This window comes from Felis catus, chromosome B2 (genome assembly GCF_018350175.1).
Source record: "Felis catus isolate Fca126 chromosome B2, F.catus_Fca126_mat1.0, whole genome shotgun sequence".
Taxonomy (NCBI): Eukaryota; Metazoa; Chordata; class Mammalia; order Carnivora; family Felidae; genus Felis; species Felis catus.
Window position 1 is genome coordinate 1,090,126 of NC_058372.1, and position 19,585 is coordinate 1,109,710.

The 19,585-nt window shown below is 37.7% G+C and overlaps 1 protein-coding gene across 1 annotated transcript; it reads left to right on the top strand.

Annotated features, from left to right (window-relative positions):
* Positions 1-18,426: 18,426 nt before the first annotated feature.
* LOC101097393 (olfactory receptor 2B6-like) lies at positions 18,427-19,378 on the top strand. Its single transcript, XM_003985619.5, has one exon. The coding sequence runs from the start codon at positions 18,449-18,451 to the stop codon at positions 19,376-19,378; it is 930 nt and encodes a 309-aa protein (XP_003985668.4). The 5' UTR covers positions 18,427-18,448.
* Positions 19,379-19,585: the final 207 nt, after the last annotated feature.

A 19,585-nucleotide genomic window follows, 5' to 3' on the forward strand; every position in this document is an offset into this window, starting at 1 on the left:
AAGATTACAGCAGGGCAAATCCTCAGGAGCAGGTAGAGTGCTTTGGAGGCCCATGTGTCACACAGGAAGAAGCAGTCCCCCTGTTTGGAGTGCATTTAGTAGCTGCGAAACAGCCTCCCCATGGGCAAAACTCCTGGAAGACCCCAGAGAACTGACACATTTACTGATATTGGAACCAAAACACCAGAGTGCAGCAAAACCTGGTGCCAGCTGTGTGCTCTGATTTACCATAAATTCTGAGCCTCTGCTGCTGCATGACTGCATGAATGCTTTTCTGGGAGATGTCTAACCTTGCCATTGCTTGGTGAGACCATCTCCCAGAGAATCAGCATGGGTGCGAGCCAGGGGTTCTCTGAAGTGTGGTGTTTTGAAACACAACCCTGTGTGAGAAAAAACACTGGAGGGAGGCACTATGGGGCAGTCAGACAGCTTGGACAAGGTAAATGCAGGAGTAGACAGGAGGCTGAGACAAAGGAGGGGTGATTGGTAGCGTGTCTGTGAGGGCACGAGATTCCCACACTGGAGAGCAGAGTGGGGTGAAGCCATTTTCACCTCTAGCAAGTGCACCCCCCCACACACAGGGATGGATCGTAGGGATCTAAGCAGCACCAACTGGAGAACAGAGCCATTACACCAAGCCCCAACCCCACCTGCACCCTCTAGGCACATCCCACAGAGGACCACGAACCCTTTATTCCCCCTTAGTCTACAGACCATAGTGTGCAGCAAAGTTTCAGTTCTAGGGGAAACTGGATATAGCTTCATTTGGGTTTCATTCTCATGTTTGTTTGTTCCTTTTCTTAACTTCTAGAAGTTTTAGCTTATGTTGGTTTCTTTTTTCTTTCCTTTCTTTTTCTTTCTTGAATAAAGAGAAAATGTTTTGTTATATTTTCTTTTATACTATGTTTGTTTAAAATAATTTTAATTTTTAATTTTTTAACTTATTTTTTCCTTTCTTTTTTCTCTTTTCTGTCAAACATTTCTCAACAAGCAGACAGAAACACACCAAGGAGCTAGCTTCTTTTATTCGATGTGTTTGATTTGGTTTGGTTTGGTTTTGGTTGTAATTTTTTAATTTTTAATTTATACTTTATTTTATTATTTTTTTTCTTCCTCCAAAATGACAAGATGGAGTAATTCACCCCAAAAGAAAAACAGGAATAAATCATGGCTAAGGATTTAATCAACACAGATATAAGTAAGATATCTAAACTAGAATTTAATCCATGATTATAGGAATACTAGCTAGGTTTGAAAAAAACATACAAGATACCATAGAATCCCTTTCTGCAGAGATAGAAGAACTAAAATCTAGTCAGGGCAAAATTTAAAACACTATATCTGAGAGGCAATCTCAAATGGATACCATGACAGCAAGGGTGAACAAATCAGAGCAGGAAATCAGTAATATAGAAGATACAATTCTGGATAATAATGAAGTAGAAAAAAAAGAGGTAAACAAAGGCAAAACATCCCAATACAAGACTTAGAGAACTCTGTGACTTACTAAAAAGGAATAACATCTGAATTATAGGAGTACCAGAAGATGAAGACAGAGAAAAGAAGCACAAGGTTTATGTGAGTAAATTATAGAAGGAAACGTTCTTAATCTGTGGAAGGACACAGATATCAAAATCCAGGAAGCATAGAGGACTCCCATTAGATTCAACAAAAATAAACCATCACCAAGGTATATCAGAGTCAATTCACAAAATACACAGACAAGGAAAGAATCAAGAAAGTAGTAGGGGAGAAAAGTTTCCTCACCTACAAGGGAAGACAGATCAGATTTGCAGTAGGCCTATCCACAGAAACATGGCAGGCCAGAAAGGAGTGTCAGGATATATTCAAGGCACTGCACTGGGAAAATATGCAGCCAAGATTTTTTTACCCAGCAAGGATGTCATTCAGATTAGAAAGAGAGACAAAGACTTTCCCAGGCAAGCAAAAACTAAAAGAGTTCATGACCACTAAACCAGCCCTGCAAGAAATTTTAAGGGGAACTCTGAATAGAAACAAAACAAAACAAAAAATTAAAAAGACCAAAAAAAACAAAGATTAGAAAGCACCAGAGAACATCACCAGATACACCAACTCTACAGGCAACACAATGGAACTAAATTTATATCTTTCAATAATCACTCTGAATAAAAGTGGACTAAATGCTCCAATCAAAAGACATAAGGTATAAGAAAGGATGGGGAAAAAAAAAAACAAGATCCATCTATATGCTGTCTACAAGAGGCTCATTTTAGACCTAATGACACCAGTAGATTGAAAGTAAGGGGATGGAAAACCATCTATCATGCTAATGAATGCCAAAAGAAAGTCATAGTGGTCATACTTACCAGACAAACTAGATTTTAAAACAAAGACTGTAATAAGAGATGAAGGGCATTATAAATAAGGGGTCTATATATGAAGATTTAACAATTATAAATATTTATGCCCCCAACATGAAAGAAGTCAAATATACAGATCAATTAATCACAGACATAAATAAAATCATTGACAACAAAGCCTTAATAGTAGGAGACTTCAACACCCCACTTACAACAATGAACAGATAATCTAAACAGAAAATCAACAAAGAAATAATGCCTTTGAATGACACACTGGACCATATGGATTTAACAGATATATTCAGAGCATTTCACCCTAATGCAGCAGAATACACATTCTTCTCAAGTGTATGTGGGACATTCTCCAAAATAGATCAAATACTGTGATACAAATCAGCCCTCAACAAGCACAAAAAGATCAAGATCCTACCCTGAATATTATTTGGACCACAATGCTATGAAATTTGAAATCAACCACAAGAAAAAACTGGAAAGACCACTAATATGTGATGCTTAAAGGACATCTTGCTAAAGAATTACTGGGTTAACCAAGAAATGAAAGAGGAAATAAAAAGTACATGGAAGCCAATGAAAATGAAAACATGACAGTCCAAACACTCTGGTATGCAGCAAATACAGTCACAAGAGGAAGTGTATAACAATCCAGGCTTTCCTAAAGAAGGAAGAAATGTCTCAAATACATGACTTAACCTTACACCTAATGGAGATGGAAAAAGAATAGCACATGGAAGCCAAAACCAGCAGATGAAGGGATATAATAAAGATTAGAAATCAATGATATATAAATCAATGGTAGAGATATCAAAAAAAAAAAAAAAAACAGTAGACAGAGCAACAAAACTAAGACTTGGTTCTTTGAAAGAATTAACAAAATTGATGAACACCTAGCCAGATTTATCAAAAAGAAAAGGAAAAGGACCCCAAAAAATAAAATCACAAGTGAAAGAGGAGAGATCACAACTAACACCACTGAAATACAAACAATAATAACAGAATAGTATGAGCAATTATACGTCAAAGAATTGGGCAATCTGGAAGAAATGGTTAAATTCCTAGAAACATACAAGTTACCAAAATTGAAAGAGAAAGAAATGAAAAATTTGAATAGACCCATAATCGGCAAAGAAATTGAATTGTTAGCCAAAATACTCCTAGAAAAAAAAAACATAAAAACAAAAAACAACAGTTCAGGGCCCAATGACGTCCCAGAGGAATTCAAGCAAACACTTAAATAAGATGTAATATCAATTATTTTGAAGCTGTTCCAAAAATAGAAATTAAAAGAAAATTTACAAACTGAGTCTACAAGGCCACCATGACTTTGATTCCAAAACCAGACAAAGACCCCACCAAAAAGGAGAATTACAGACCAATTTCCCTGATGAACATGGATGTGAATATCCTCAACAAGACACTAGCAAATCGAATACAAAAGTACATTAAAAGACTTATTCACCATGATCAAGTGATATTTATTACTGGGCTGCAGGGGTGGTTGAGTATTCACAAATTAATCAACGTGATACATCACATCAGAACAAGAACCACCTGATCCTCTCAATATATGCAGAAAAAGCATTTGACAAAACAGTATCCCTTCTTGATTAAAAAAAAAACTCAAGAAAGTAGGTATAGAAGAAACACACCTCAACATCATTAAGGCATATACAAAAGACTCACCACTAATATCATTCTCAGTGGAGGGAAACTGAAAGCTTTCAGGAACACAATGTTGTCCTTGGAACACAAGGCTGTCCATTCTCACCACTGTTGTTATACCTAGCACTGGAAGTCCTAGCCTCAGAAATCAGACAACAAAAAGAAATAAAAACTATACAAGTTGTCAAGGAAGAAGTCAAACTTTCACTCTTCGCAGATGACATAATACTCTACGTGGAAAACACGAAAGACTCCACCAAAAAACTGCTAGAACAGAAATTCAGCAAAGTGATGGGATATAAAATCAAAGTACAGAAACTGGTTGCATTTCTATACATCAATAATGAAGCAGCAGAAAGAGAGATCAAGGAATCAATTCCATTTACAATGCACCAGGAACCAAAAGATACCTACGAAGAAAGTAACCAAAGAGGTAAAAGATCTGTACACTGAAAACCATAGGCCACTTATGAAAGAAATTAAAGGAGACACAAAATAATGGAAAAACATCCAATGCTAATTATTTAGAATAACAAATATTGTTAAAATTTCTATACTACACAAAGCAATCTACACATTCAATGCAATCTTTGTCAATATAAGACTAGTAGTCTTCACAGAGCTAGAACAAACAATTATAAATTTGTACGGATCCAGAAAAGACCCCAAATAGCCAAGGAAATGCTGAAAAAGAAAAAAAAAAAACTAGAGACATCACAATCCCGGACTTTAAGCTGTATTACAAAGCTGTAATCATTAAGACAGTATGGTACTGGCACAAAAACAGACACATAGATCAATGGAATAAAGAACCCAGAAATTGACCCAAAACTGTATGGCCAACTAATATTTGACAGAGCAGGAAAGAATATCCACTGGAAAAACAGTCTCTTTAACAAATGGTGTTGGAAAACCTGGAGAGCATTGTGCACAAGAATGCACCTGGACCACTTTCTTACACCATACACAAAAATAACTTCAAAATGGATGAAAGACCTAAATGTGACAGGAAACCATCAAAATCCTAGAAAAGAACATCAGCAGCAACCTCTCTGACCTCAGCCTCAGCAACTTCTTACTAGACATTTCTCCAGAAGCAAGGGAAACAAAAGCAACAAAGAACTACTGAGACCTCATCAAAATAAAAAGCCTCTGCACATAGAAGGAAACAATCAACAAAACAAAAGGCAGCCTATGGAATGGGAGAAGATATTTGCAAATGACGTATCTAATAAACGGTTACTATCCAAAATCTATAAAGAACTTATCAAACTCAACACCGAAAAAAACAAATATTCCAGTGAAGAAATGGGCAGAAGACATGAAGAGACACCTTTCTAAAGAAGACACCCAGATGGCTAAAAGACACAAAAAGATGCTCAACATCACTCATTATCAGGGAAACACAAACCAAAACCACGATGAGATACCACCTCACACCTGCAGAATGTCTAAAACCAACAACTCAGGAAAGAGCAGATGCTGGCGAGGGTGCAGAGAAAGGGCAACACTTTTGCACTGTTGGTAGGAATGCAAACTGATGCAGACACTCTGGAAAAAAGTAAGGAGGTTCCTCAAAAGTCTAAGAATACAACTACCCCACAATCCAACACTTGCACTAGTAAGTATTTACCCAAAGGATAAAAAATACATATTTGAAGGGGCACATGCAGTCTCATGTTTATAGCAGTGCTATCAAAAATAACCAAACTAGAGAGAGCCCTAATGTCCATCGACTGTGAATGGATAAAGAAGAGACTATTTATGTATATAATGGAATATTACTCAGCCATCAAAAAGAATGAAATCTTGACATTTACAATGATATTGAAAGAGTTATATGTATTACACTAAACAAAATAAGTCAGAGAAAGAAAAATACCATATGATTTCACCCATTATAGAATTCAGGAAACAAAACAGATGAACATATGGGAAGTCAGGCAGTGGGGAGAGAGAAGAGAGTGAAACAAACTACAGGAGACTCTTAATAATGGAGAGCAAACTGAAGGTTGAGGGAAGGAGGCGGGTGGGGAATGGGCTAGATGGGTGATGAGTATTAAAGAGGATGCTTGTGATGAGTACTGGGTGTTGGTATGTAAGTGATTAATCACTGAATTCTACTCCTGAATCCAATATTGCACTTTATGTTAACTAACTGAAATTGAAATAAGATAAATTTTAAAAACAAATAAATAAAACAAAAAGAAAACTCTAATGAGATACCCCCTCAAACCGTTCCAAATACCTAAAATTAAAAATATAGGGAATAACAAGTGTTGGCAAGGATGCAGAGAAAGGGGAGCCCTCTTACACTATTGGTGGGAATGCAAACTGGAGCAGCCACTCTGTAAAATAGTAGGGACGTTCCTCAAAAAGTTAAAAATAAAATAATTCTATGATACAGCAATTCCACTACTAAGTATTTAACCATGAATACAAGAACACTAATTCAAAGGAATACATGTACCCCAAAGTTTATCGCAACATTACCAACAATAGGCAAGCAATGGAAGCATCCAACATGCCCATCAACTGATGAATGGATAAAGAAAATGTGGTTGTGTGTGTGTGTGTGTATATATATAAATATATAGTGTGTATATGTATATGTATATATACACACACACACACATACACAATGGAATATTACTCTACCACCAAAAAGAATGAAATCTTGAGAGAAAGAGCCAAGATGGCAGAACAGCATGGAAGTTTTTTGTGTGTCTTGCATCTGTGAAATACAGCCAGACCAACACTAAACCATCCTGCACACCTGAAAACTGATTGGAGGATTAACACAACAATCTGCACAACCTCAACCACAGAATTTAGCAGGTACACGGCGCTGAGAGGTGAACTTGAGGAGTGAGAAGCCACAAAACTCCCAGGGTGCCTGGGTGGCTCAGTAGGTTGAAAGTCTGATTTTTATTTTAGGTGAGGTCATGATCCCAGGGTCATGAGATCAAGCCCCATGTCAAGGTTTGTGCTGGGCATGGACCCTGCTTGAAATTCTCTCCCTCTGTCCCTCTCCACTGCTCATGATTGCTCTCAAAAAAAAAAAAAATCTCTAACAAGTCCCTTACCTTCCCTAGGCCTTAGTTTCCACATCTGCAAAACACAAGGGGTCATCTACATAGATAGCTTCCAATGTCCATCTCTAAGATAGAAAAGTATTAAATTACAGTACAAGTCCCACAGCCTTCAGAGCCAGGAAATCAAAGGACATCCCTGGGTGGCAGCCTCAAAACCTGATGCACCAGACGCACCAGATACCCCAGACACATGCAGATGCTCCTGTCTGGGAGATCCTGGGGCTCTGAAGCACAGGAAGGACACTCACTGGTGTACCCCCCAAGAGTACCTCAGCAAGCCTGTGTCCCTCAGTGCAGTGCTTTAAAATGAGCAGACACACCTCTTTCACAGCAAGTCTGGGTGCCCTTTCAAAAAGCAGCTTCTGGAGGAGGAGCCAAGATGGCAGAATAGCATGGAAGATTTTTGTGTGTCTTGTATCCATGAAATACAGCCAGACCAACAATAAACCATCTTACACACCTAGAAAACTGATTGGAGGATTAACGCAACAATCTGCACAACCTGAACCACAGAATTCAGCAGGTAAACGGTGTGGAGAGGTGAATTTGGGGAGCAAGAAGCCATGGAAGGTAGGGAACTACTTTGTGGGGGGACAGAGAATGGAGACTGGGGAGAAGGGGTGAATGTGGGAAAAGCACCCCTCCCCAAAAGCAGCTGGAGAGAAAGTGGAAAATTGGAAACAGCTGCAGGGACTAAACTAAAAAGGGAGAAAGGAGAAAGGAAAAAGGAGAGGGTTTAAATTCCATTAAGACTGTAAACAAGGGGAGCGCAAAGGCTGCAACTCTGCAGCTCCATACCTGGCAGTGCTCTGGTGGAAAAGGTGAATCCCCAGGAACAGAGTGGGGTCCGGGAGGTTCTCAGGCCACATGGGGAAAAGCGGTTCCACTGCTGGAAGGACATTTGGTAGAGACTGTTGAAGCCACCTGGTCCCAGCAGACCCGGAAGGCGGCCACATTCGCTGGTGCTGGAACAAGGTTGTTAAGGGTGAAGCCTGGTGCCAGATGTGTGTTGTAATTTTCCATAATCCCTGAAACACTGCTGCTACACTATCTCATGAACTTTTTCTGGGGCGGGCTGGTACCTGGCCGCAGTCTCAGGGCACCGGCAACAGCAGGGTCTGGCAAGCGTTCTTGGATGCGGCCGGCATTTGGCCATTGCTTGGTGAGACCCTCCCACAGAGGGGCGGGAAGGGTCAAAGCCGCAGTCCTTCGGAAGTAAGGGGCTGGAGAAAACAGCCGCATCTGAGACAAAACTTGGGAAAGAAGTATTGCCTGGGGCCCGGTCACGGAGAGTGAAAAAGCGGTGAGTGGACAAAAGCTGAAGACAGAGGAAGGATGCGAGATTGCTGATTCGGGAGAACAGACTGGGGGCTGGGTGGCGTCATTTTCACCATTCCTGCGCATGTGCATACACACCTACTAGCACTGCAACAATCAACGCCATTAGGCTAGCAGCGCCATCTACTGGAGAGCAGAACTGTTACGCCGAGCCCCAACCAACTGGGCCAACTTCGCTCTTCAAGAATACAAGTCTCACCGCTGGGTTAATTTATGGACTATACAGAGCTACATAGACTGACTTCTAAGGGAAAACAAACCAATTTCAGTACTACTTCATCTTTTATCAGGTTCATCTATTCAATTTTCTTTCTTTTTCTTTTTTCTCTTTTGCAATTCTTTTCTTTTTCTTGAATAAAGAGATAAAAATCGTTTTTATTTTCAATTTTTATTGAAATATTTTCTTTAATTTTTATTACTATATTTTTTTTACTTTTGTGTATTTTTTTCAAATTCTACCTTACCTCCATCATTTTATTTTTGTCTACTTCAGTGTATTCAACTTATCAAATTTTCAATTTCCTTTTTTTTCTTTTTCTTGTTTTCTCTTTTTCATTTCTTTTCTTTTTCTTCAATGCAGAAAGAGAAAAACTTCATTTTTACATTCAATTTCTATTAAAATATTTTTATTTAATTTTGTTACTATATTTTTTGCTTTTGTGTAAATTTTTCCAAATTCTATTTTACTTCCATCATTTTATTTTAGTCTACTACAGTGTGTTCCCTTTTTCAAATTTTAAAACGATTCCTTTTTTTCTTTTCTTTTTTCTTTTTTTACCTTTTTTCTTTTTTTCATTTCTTTTCTTTTTTCTTCAATAGATAAAAAGAAAAAAATCATATTTATTTTTACTTTTTATTAAAAATATTTTTCTTTAATCTTTTTCTACTATGTTCTTTACTTTTGTATATATTTTTTAAAATTCTATTTTACCTCCATCATCTCATTTTAGTCTACTTCGGTGTATTCATTTTTTCAAATTCTCAAACAATTTGCGTTTCCTTTTTTATTCTTCACCCTACCCCGTTTTTTTCCTCTAATCTGTCAAACCACTTTCAACACCCAGACCAAAACACACCTAGGATCTAGCATCATTTATTCGACTTGTGGGTGTGTGTGTGTTTACTTTTTTAATTTTAATTTTTTTTTAATTTCAACTTTTCTACCTCATTAATTCCTTTTCTCCCTTCAAAATGACAAAACGATGGAATTCACCCGAAAAGAAAGAGCACAAAGAAACGACAGCCAGGGATTTAAGCAACACAGATACAAGCAAGATGTCTGAACCAGAATTTAGAATCACGATAATAAGAATACCAGCTGGAGTAAAAAATAGATTAGAATCCCTTTCTCCAGAGATAAAAGAAGTAAAAAATAGCCTGAATGAAATGAAAAATGCTATAACTGAACTTCAATCATGGATAGATGCAGTGGTGGCAAGGATGGATGAAGTAAAACAGAATCAGCGATATAGAAGACAAACTTATAGAGAATAATGAAGCCGAGAAAAAGGGAGATTAAGGCAAAAGAGCACGATTTAAGAACTAGAGAGATCAGTGACTCATTAAAAAGGAACAACATCAGAATCATAGGGGTCCCAGAAGAGGAAGAGAGAGAAATAGGGGTAGAAGGGCTATGTGAACAAATCATAGTGGAAAACTTTCCTAACCTGGGGGAAGACACAGACACCAAAATCCAGGAAGCACAGAGGACCCCCATTAGATTCGACAAAAACAGACCATCAACAAGGCATATCATAGTCAAATACACAAATACTCAGGCAAGGAGAGAATCATGAAAGCAGCAAGGGAAAAAAAGTCCCTAACATTGAAAGTAAGGGTATGGAGAACCATCTATCATGCTAATGTCAACAAAAGAAAGCTGGAGTAGCCATACTTATATCAGACAATCTAGACTTTAAAATAAAGACTGTATCAAGAGATGCAGAAAGGCATTACATCATAATCAAGGGGTCTATCCACCAAGAAGACCTAACAATTGTAAACATTTATACACCAAATGTAAAAAAGCCAAATATATAAATCAATCACAAATATAAAGAAACTCATCAATAGTAATACCATAATAGTAGGAGACTTCAACACCCCACTCACAGCAATGGAAAGATCATCTAATCAAAAAATCAACAAGGAAACAATGGCTTTGAATAACACAATGGACCAGATAGACTTCACAGATACATTCAGAACATTGCATCCTAAAGCAGCGAAATATACATTCTTCTCCAGTGCACATCAAACGTTCTCCAGAATAGACCATATACTGGGACACAAATCAGCCATAAGTAAGTACAAAAAGATCGAAATCATACCACGCATATTTTCAGACCACAATGCTATGAAACTTGAAATCAACCAAAAGAAAAAAAATCGGAAAGGTAACAAATACTTGGAGACTGAAGAACATCCTACTAAAGAATGAATGGGCTAACCAAGCAGTTAAAGAGGAAATTAAAAAGTATATGGAAGTCAAAGAAAATGATAACACCACAACCCAAAACCTCTGGGATGCAGCAAAGGTGGTCATAAGAGGAAAGCATATAGCAATGCAGGTCTTCCTAAGAAGGAAGAGAGATCTCAGATACACAACCTAACCTTACGCCTTAAGGAGCTGGAAAAAGAACAGCAAATAAAACCCAAAACAAGCAGAAGACAGGAAATAATAAAGATTAGAGACGAAATTAATGCTATCAAAACCAAAAAGAAAAAAAGAAAAGAAAAAAACAAACAACAGTAAACAGATCAATGAAACCAAAAGCTGGTTCTTTGAAAGAATTAACAAAATTGATAAGTCACTAGCCAGTTTGATCAAAAAGAAAAAGGAAAGGAGCAAAATAAATAAAATCAAGAATGAAAGAGGAGAGATCACAACCAACAAAACAGAAATAAAAACAATAATAAGAGAATATAATGAACAATTATATGCCAATAAAATAGGTAATCTGGAAGAAATAGACAAATTCCTAGAAACATATACACTACCAAAACTGAAACAGGAAGAAATAGAAAATTTGAACAGACCCATAATCAGTAAGGAAATCGAATTAATAATCAAAAATCTGCCAAAAACCAAGAGTCCAGGGCCAGATGGCTTTCCAGGGGAATTCTGCCAAACATTTAAGGAAGAGTTAACACCTATTCTCTTGAAACTGTTCCAAAAAATAGAAATGGATAGAAATCTTCCAAACTCTTTCTATGAAGCCAGCATTACCTTGATTCCAAAACCAGAGAGAGACCCCACTAAAAAGGAGAACTATAGACCAATTTCCCTGATGAACATGAATGCAAAAACCTCAACAAGATATTAGCCAACTAGATCCAACAATACATTAAAAAAATTATCCACCACGACCAAGTGGGATTTATTCCTCGGATGCAGGGCTGGTTCAATATCCACAGAATAATTAACGTGATTCATCACATCAATAAAAGAAAGGACAAGAACCATATGATCCTCTCAACAGATGCAGAGAAAGGATTTGACAAAATACAATATCGTTTCTTGATAAAAACCCTCAAGAAAGTAGGGATAGAAGGAGCATACATTGAGACCCTAAAAGCCATATATGAATGACCCAATGCTAATATCCTCAATGGAGAAAAACTGAGAGCATTCCCCCTAAGGTCAGGGACAAGACAGGGATGTCCACTGTCGCCACTGTTATTCAACATAGTATTGGAAGTCTTCCCCTCTGCAATCAGACAATGCAAAGAAATAAAAGTCATCCAAATAAGACAGTAGGAGGTCGAACTTTCACTATTCACAGATGACATGATATTCTATATGGAAAACCCTAAAGATTCCACAAAAAACTGCTAGAATTGATTCATGAATTCAGCAAAGTTGCAGGATATAAAATGAATGCACAGAAATCAGGTGCATTCCTATACACCAACAATGAAGCAACAGAAAGAGAAGTCAAGGAATCGATCCCATAGATAATTGTACCAAAAACCATAAAATGCCTAGGAATAAATCTAACCAAAGCGGTGAAAAATCTATACACTGAAAACTATAGAAAGTTTATGAAAGAAATTGAAGAAAACACAAAAAAAAAATGGGAAAAGATTCCATGCTCCTGGATAGGAAGAAAAAATAGTTAAAATGTCAATACTACCCAAAGCAATCTACATATTCAATGCAATCCCTATCAAAGTAACAACAGCATTCTTCACAGAGCTACAACAAATAATCCTAAAATTTCTATGGAACCAGAAAAGACCCCAAATAGCCAAAGCAACGTTGAAAAAGAAAACCAAAGCAGGAGACATCACAATCCCAGACTACAAGCTATACTACAAAGCTGTAATCATCAAGACAGTATGATACTGGCACAAGAACAAACACTCAGATCAATGGAATGGAACAGAGAACCCAGAAATGGCCCTACAAAGGTATGGCCAACTAATCTTTGACAAAGCAGGAAAGAATATCCAATGGAATAAAGACAATCTCATCAGCAAGTGGTGCTAGGAAAATTGGACAGCGACATACAGAAGAATGAACCTGGGCCACTTTCTTACACTATACACAAAAATAAATTCAAAACGGATGAAAGACCTTAATGTAAGACAGGAAGCCATCAAAATCCTTGAGGAGAAATAAGGCAAAAACCTCTTTGATCTTGCCCGCAGCAATTTCTTACTCAACACGTCTCTGGAGACAAGGGAAACAAAAGCAAAAATGAACTACTGGGACCTCATCAAAATAAAACACTTCTGCACAACAAAGGAAACAATCATCAAAACTAAAAGGCAACCGACAGAATGGGAGAAGATATTTGCAAACGACATATCAGATAAAGGGTTTGTATCCAAAATCTATAAGGGACTTCTCACTCAACACCAAAAAACAAATAATCCAGGGAAGAAATGTGCAAAAGACATGAATAGACACTTCTCCAAGGAAGACATCCAGATGGCCAACTGCCACATGAAAAAACTGCTTAACTTCACTAATCATCAGGGAAATGCAAATCAAAACCACAAGGAGATACCACCTTACACCTGTCAGAATGGCTAACGTTAACAACTCAGGCAACAACGGATGTTGGCAAGGATGTGGAGAATGAGGATCTCTTTTGCATTGTTGGTAGCTATGCAAGCCGGTGCAGCCACTCTGGAAAACAGTATGGAGGTTCTTCAAAAAAACTAAAAACAGAACTGCCCTACGAGCCAGCAATTGCACTACTAGCATTTATCAATGGGATATAGGTGTGCTGTTTTGAAGGGACACATGCACCCTCATGTTTATAGCAGCACTATAACAATAGTGCAACAATAGCCAAAGTATGGAAATAGCCCAAATCTCCATCGATGGATGAATGGACAAAGAAAATGTGGTGTATATATACAATGGAGTATTACTCGACAATCAAAAAGAATGAAATCTTGCCATTTGCAACTACATGGATGGAACTGGAGGGTATTATGCTAAGCGAAATTAGTTAGTCAGAGAAAGACAAAAATCATATGACTTCACTGATATGAGGACTTTAAGAGACAAAACAGATGAACATAAGAAAAGGGAAACAAAAATGATATGAAAACAGGGAGGGGGACAAAACGGAAGAGACTCATAAACATGGAGAACAAACTGAGGGTTACTGGAGGGGTTTGGGAGGGCGGATGGGCTAAATGGGTAAGGGGCATTAAGAAATCTATTCCTGAAATCATTGTTTCACTATATGCTAACTAATTTGGATGTTAATTTTTAAAAATAAAGGAACAAAAAGAATGAAATCTTGCCATTTGCAATGATATGGATAGAGCTAGAATGTGTTTTTATAAGCTAAATAAGGCAGTCATAAAAGAATATAATTTGTCATATTTTGGAGGAAGAAAGAAAACAAATGAACATGGGGGCAGAGAGAGAGGCAAACTAGGAACCAGACTCTTAAATATAGAGAACAAACAGATGATTATTAGAAGGGAGGTCGGTAAGGGATGGGTGAAATAGGTGATGAGCATTAAAGAGGGCACTTGTGATGAGCATTGGGTATTGTATGTCAGTGATGATTCACAAAGTTCTACCTGAAACCAATATTACACTGTATGTTAACTAACTGGAATTTAAATAAAAACGTGGACAAATTCTTGTATATTAAAAAAATCTATGAGGGATATTCTATAAGTGAACATAGATCCTAAAGAAACTGACATTTAAATCCCCCAGAATCATTTCTTCAAACTTGCTTTATTCCAATTGTATCCTATTTAAAATTAGTGTTTATGTTGGGAAATTAAATTAGTTTATTTTAAAACAAACCTAATAATAGACAGGACTTGTTACTACCCTCAGTTCAGTAAGTAATTAACCATAATAAAAAGCATTTCCATGGCGACCCCTCCCAAGGAACTTTCTCTGTTAGCTCATCTGGGATAAACACATATGGCCTGTTTGAAAACAATGCCCAAGAGTCTGGAGCACATACTATAAATATCACACCCAGAATGCATTCTCCATATTATGTACTACTGTCTTCCTAACCCAAGTGTTTTCTCTTCAGCAGCATTGTTGCAAATGAAAAACAAACATTTCTGAAGCCGATTCTTAGATACCCATCTGTGTTTTTCTGTCCTTCTCTGAAAGTTTGAGATTCATGTATTCTTCCAAAATTCCTTTTTATCAAGTGATATTTACCAGAATAAGGTGAGTAAAAAAAAAAAAAAACTTGTTTTAAAGTGCCCATTCTTAGGGATGATGGTAATGTATGTATATCACAGTACCTAATATACATAAGTAAAGAGAAAGCATTTCATTCAGGAAATGTTTTCTAGACTTTGGAAATACCTCATTTCATGGCTCTAGAATGCAAGTAGATTTCTCTTGGTAATCAGTCCTTCTCAGGGTCTCACACCAACAATGTGTGATGAAGATGATGTATGAATAAAACAAAAGTGGATGAAAATGTGATTGAATATGCAAAGGAGATGTCAAAAGGAAGTCTGGCAGTTTATTAATGTGACTTTAAGCATTCATAATGTGACTAAGGATAAATAGACCTCGATGCAGTAAAACAGTGATGAAAAGTCAACGGAAGTTAGAAGATCCAAAAGTTATGAATCCAAGAGCTAACAATAATTAAGTACCATGAGAATGACATGGAGAAGATTATAAATCTAGGATAAAATTATAAAGTTCAATCAAGAGTGATTTTTAGTGATTAGAACATTGCCATAGTATCCCTAGGGAATTATCTAAGGAAATAAAGGAGGCCCCAGGCTGGTCACCATCACAAACAAAACTAGCTTCTGAGATGAGTAAAGTGAACAAAATCCCAAATAATATGAATTTAATAAAATTGTTGTAAGCATACCTGACTCCTTAAAATTAGATACAATTAACTATGGAAGAATTCACGGAGGCTCAAGCCTGAAATTACTCCTTAAAAAATTGAACAGTATTTCATGACAGAAAAATCTAAAAGGTGGGTGTAGCCATTAGTAGACAATAAGGATCTTAATGTACAATTATTTAGTAATGTGTGTGGAACACAATTTTGGAATATTTATTTTAGCAACATAGGATTTTATGTCATATCCCATCTAAAACATAGGATTTTCGGGGTGCCTGGGTGGCTCAGTAGGTTGAGTGTCTAACTTCAGTTCGGGTCATGATCTTATTGTTCGTGGGTTTGAGCCCCGCATTGGGCTCTGTGTTGACAGCCCAGTGCCTGCAGGCTGCTTCAGATTCTGTCTCTGGCTCTCTCTTCCCCTCCCCTGCTTGTGCCCTCTCTGTCTCTAAAATAAATAAACATTTTTTTAAAAATTAAAAATAAAAAATAAAACACACGATTTTCACCTGAAAAACAACTTAGGCCAACATGTGTTCCTAACACAATGCACTCATGCTACATCTTGAAAAATGTCAAGGTCGAATAAGGTGTAGGAGAAACATCTTTCAGGAAACATCTCTAGACAACTAATGCTTTCTTTGGAATATTGAATCTCTGAAATCATAGTTTCATTATCTCAGTACATCATTTAAGGAATTAATTGCTTTTCAATCTTTAGAACCTCCCTAGTTATTCACAACAATCTTTCATTGAATGATTAACAGTATCCTAAATGAATGATTAACAACTTTCTAAAATCTGGATACTAAAATTTCCTCTCAAAAGGCCTGGAAAAGAGTACTAAATGATTTAATGGATGCAAAGTGCTTACTGGAGTTTTCAGTAAACAGGTCTTATTAAGGATTACTTGGAATTATTATCATTTTATGGTTATCTGTCCACTTCTAATCTAGAAATAGTTTGTAATCAAAGGACAACATTCACATCTTAGCAATGATTTGTTTTTAAGTTTTTATTTAAATTCAAGTATAGTTAACATAGGGTGTGATATTTGTTTCAGGTGTGCAATATAGTGATTCATCACTTTGTTACAACACTCGATGCTCCTCACCACAAGTTCAGGGAGTCCTGGCTGCAACATCTGTCACCACATATATTGCCAGGGTTTGATTAAACTGATCTGGCTGGGTGGGCAGGTGTCCCCTCCTCCATTCCTCTCCATGTGCATCCCTCCTGGAGCTGTATGCTGGGTCAAAGAGGATGGTCTTCCCCCTCATAGAGGAGGACCGTTCTTCTGTCAAGGGTATATGAGTAGCTGTGCTCCCTGCTGGCATCTCCAAACAAGCTCCCAAGCTGTGAGTTTTGTGAGACACCCGCAGGATGGCTTAGAGGATTTAATGAAATACGGAATGTGAAAACTGTACTTTGTAACCATACAAGGTGATGTTACCCTTAAACCACTAACTCACTGGTGAGGTAACCTAGAATTTGTCAGTGGAATACCTCATAACCATAATCATGATCTATCTTATCCTACAGAAGATTCTAGATACCGTGGAACAGTTTACCACCAAAGGAAAGAATAGTATAAATAAAAGAATTTATTACCCAGTTAATCTTTCCAAAATACTGCTTTACTCAGCTACTTAATTTTGCTGTTACAATGTTCCTCTTATCTTAAAAGGAAAGGAATATGTAAAATAATTTGGGGATATAGGCAAGCTTCTGGTCCTGACTGAATTGGAATATAGACTTTCCTCTTGAAACCACTTCTCTGAGTTAAAAGTTGGACTGGTAGCTACATGAAATCAAGTGGATCACTAATAACCATCCAGTTTCGTATAAAAACAGAATGATAATCCCACTTGATAAAGGAAAATAACTACTAGATAAATAAACTAAAATTTAATTAAAAAACAAGTGCTCAGTTTTAATGACGTTCTTATGCAAGAAAATATACATCCAAAAATTAATTCTTTAGCATGGGAAACAGATGTCATAGCTCATCTCTCTCAGTGCATACTTCAGGAAGCTGACATTTCTTATTACTTATTTCCAAAATACTAAGATAGACTTGTTTAAAACCTACCTTCCTTCTCCCCATAGAGATGATATAACTATTCAACACTGGTTGAGTGTGAACAAGACTGTCATGGTGAGTATTAGATCTCTGCATTTATTCTTCTTGTGCGTCAATGACCTCAAGACCTTCACAGTTCATAATATTTCAGTAATCCCTTGCATCAGTGTCTCCTGGGTCCGTGCCACATCCACTCTATCAGACACCCAGAGACAGAAACCAATGAACTACATTTAACAACCCCCTCCGATGATTTTTATGCAAGCAAGCCAAGTTTGAAAAACCTGATTTGGAGTTTCCCAAATACAAGATGTTCCCACTTTGCTTTTAACTCTCCCTGTAACACAAGGGGATAGTTATCGTCATCCTTGTTCTACATTCAGTTTCAGAATGGTCAGGTTACTTGTCTAAAGACATCACCTCTATTCTGTAGTGAGGGAAAGTAAGTCACTGGTGCCAGATCCTGTTTATTGTTTCCCCCACAAGTGACTGTGACCCATCTTCTGTGAGTGGATGGCGGATGCAGTTCTCGTAACGCTTCCAACCTTTTCTGCCACTTCCCTGCTGTAGGTGAAATAAGGTGAAGATGGCGGCACAATGAATAACAGCCATCCTAAAGAGTTTGTTCTACTAGGCTTTGCAGATCGTCCTTGGCTGGAGCTTCCTCTATTTGCTATTCTTCTTATAACATACCCCATGGCCATGGTAGGAAACACGGCCATCATTCTGGTGTCCAGGTTAGATGCCCGTCTGCACAACCCCATGTATTTCTTCCTCACCAACCTCTCCTTCCTGGACATGTGCTACAACACAAGCATCGTCCCTCAGATGCTGTTTAACCTGGGAAGCACCAAGAAGACGATCAGCTATGTGGGGTGTGCAGCTCAGCTTTATTTCTTCCACATAATGGGGGGCACAGAATGTCTGCTTCTGGCTCTTATGTCTTTTGATCGCTACCTGGCTATCTGCAAGCCTCTACACTACACCCTCATCATGAACCCACGCATCTGTATCCTGCTGGCATCCACCGTGTGGTTGACTGGAATCACGTATGCTGTCTCAGAGGCCACTGCTACCTTGCAGTTACCACTGTGTGGACTCAATAAATTGGACCACTTGCTGTGTGAGATTCCTGTTCTGATAAAGGCTGCCTGTGGAGAAAAGGCTGCTAATGAGCTCACACTCTCTGTGGTGTGTATTTTTATGTTAGCTGTCCCGCTAGGCTTAATTCTTGCTTCCTATGCTTCCATTGGACATGCCATATTTAAAATTAAGTCTTCTGAGGGAAGGAAAAAGGCCTTTGGGACATGTTCTTCCCATCTCATTGTAGTTTTCTTGTTTTATGGTCCAGCCATTAGCATGTACCTTCAGCCCCCCTCCTCCATCTCAAGAGACCAGCCCAAATTCATGGCGCTCTTCTATGGAGTAGTGACCCCTGCGCTGAACCCTTTTATCTACACCTTGAGGAATAAGGATGTGAAGGGGGCATTAGGCAACCTAGTCAGTGGCATTTTTGCGTCGAAGTGACAGCTGAAATTATTTAACAGTTACAGAAGGTTTATAGGGTTTTCTCTAGTAACTCATTCTTGTCTCCTATTTCCCCAAATCTCATGTGAGAGCTTCTTGCAGAACATATGTTTCTGATAGTCAAAATAACGATGTTAGGCAACAAAGATACTTGACTATATGCACCACTAAGTGCACTGATTCTAAAAATGCATTAAAAGTAATTCC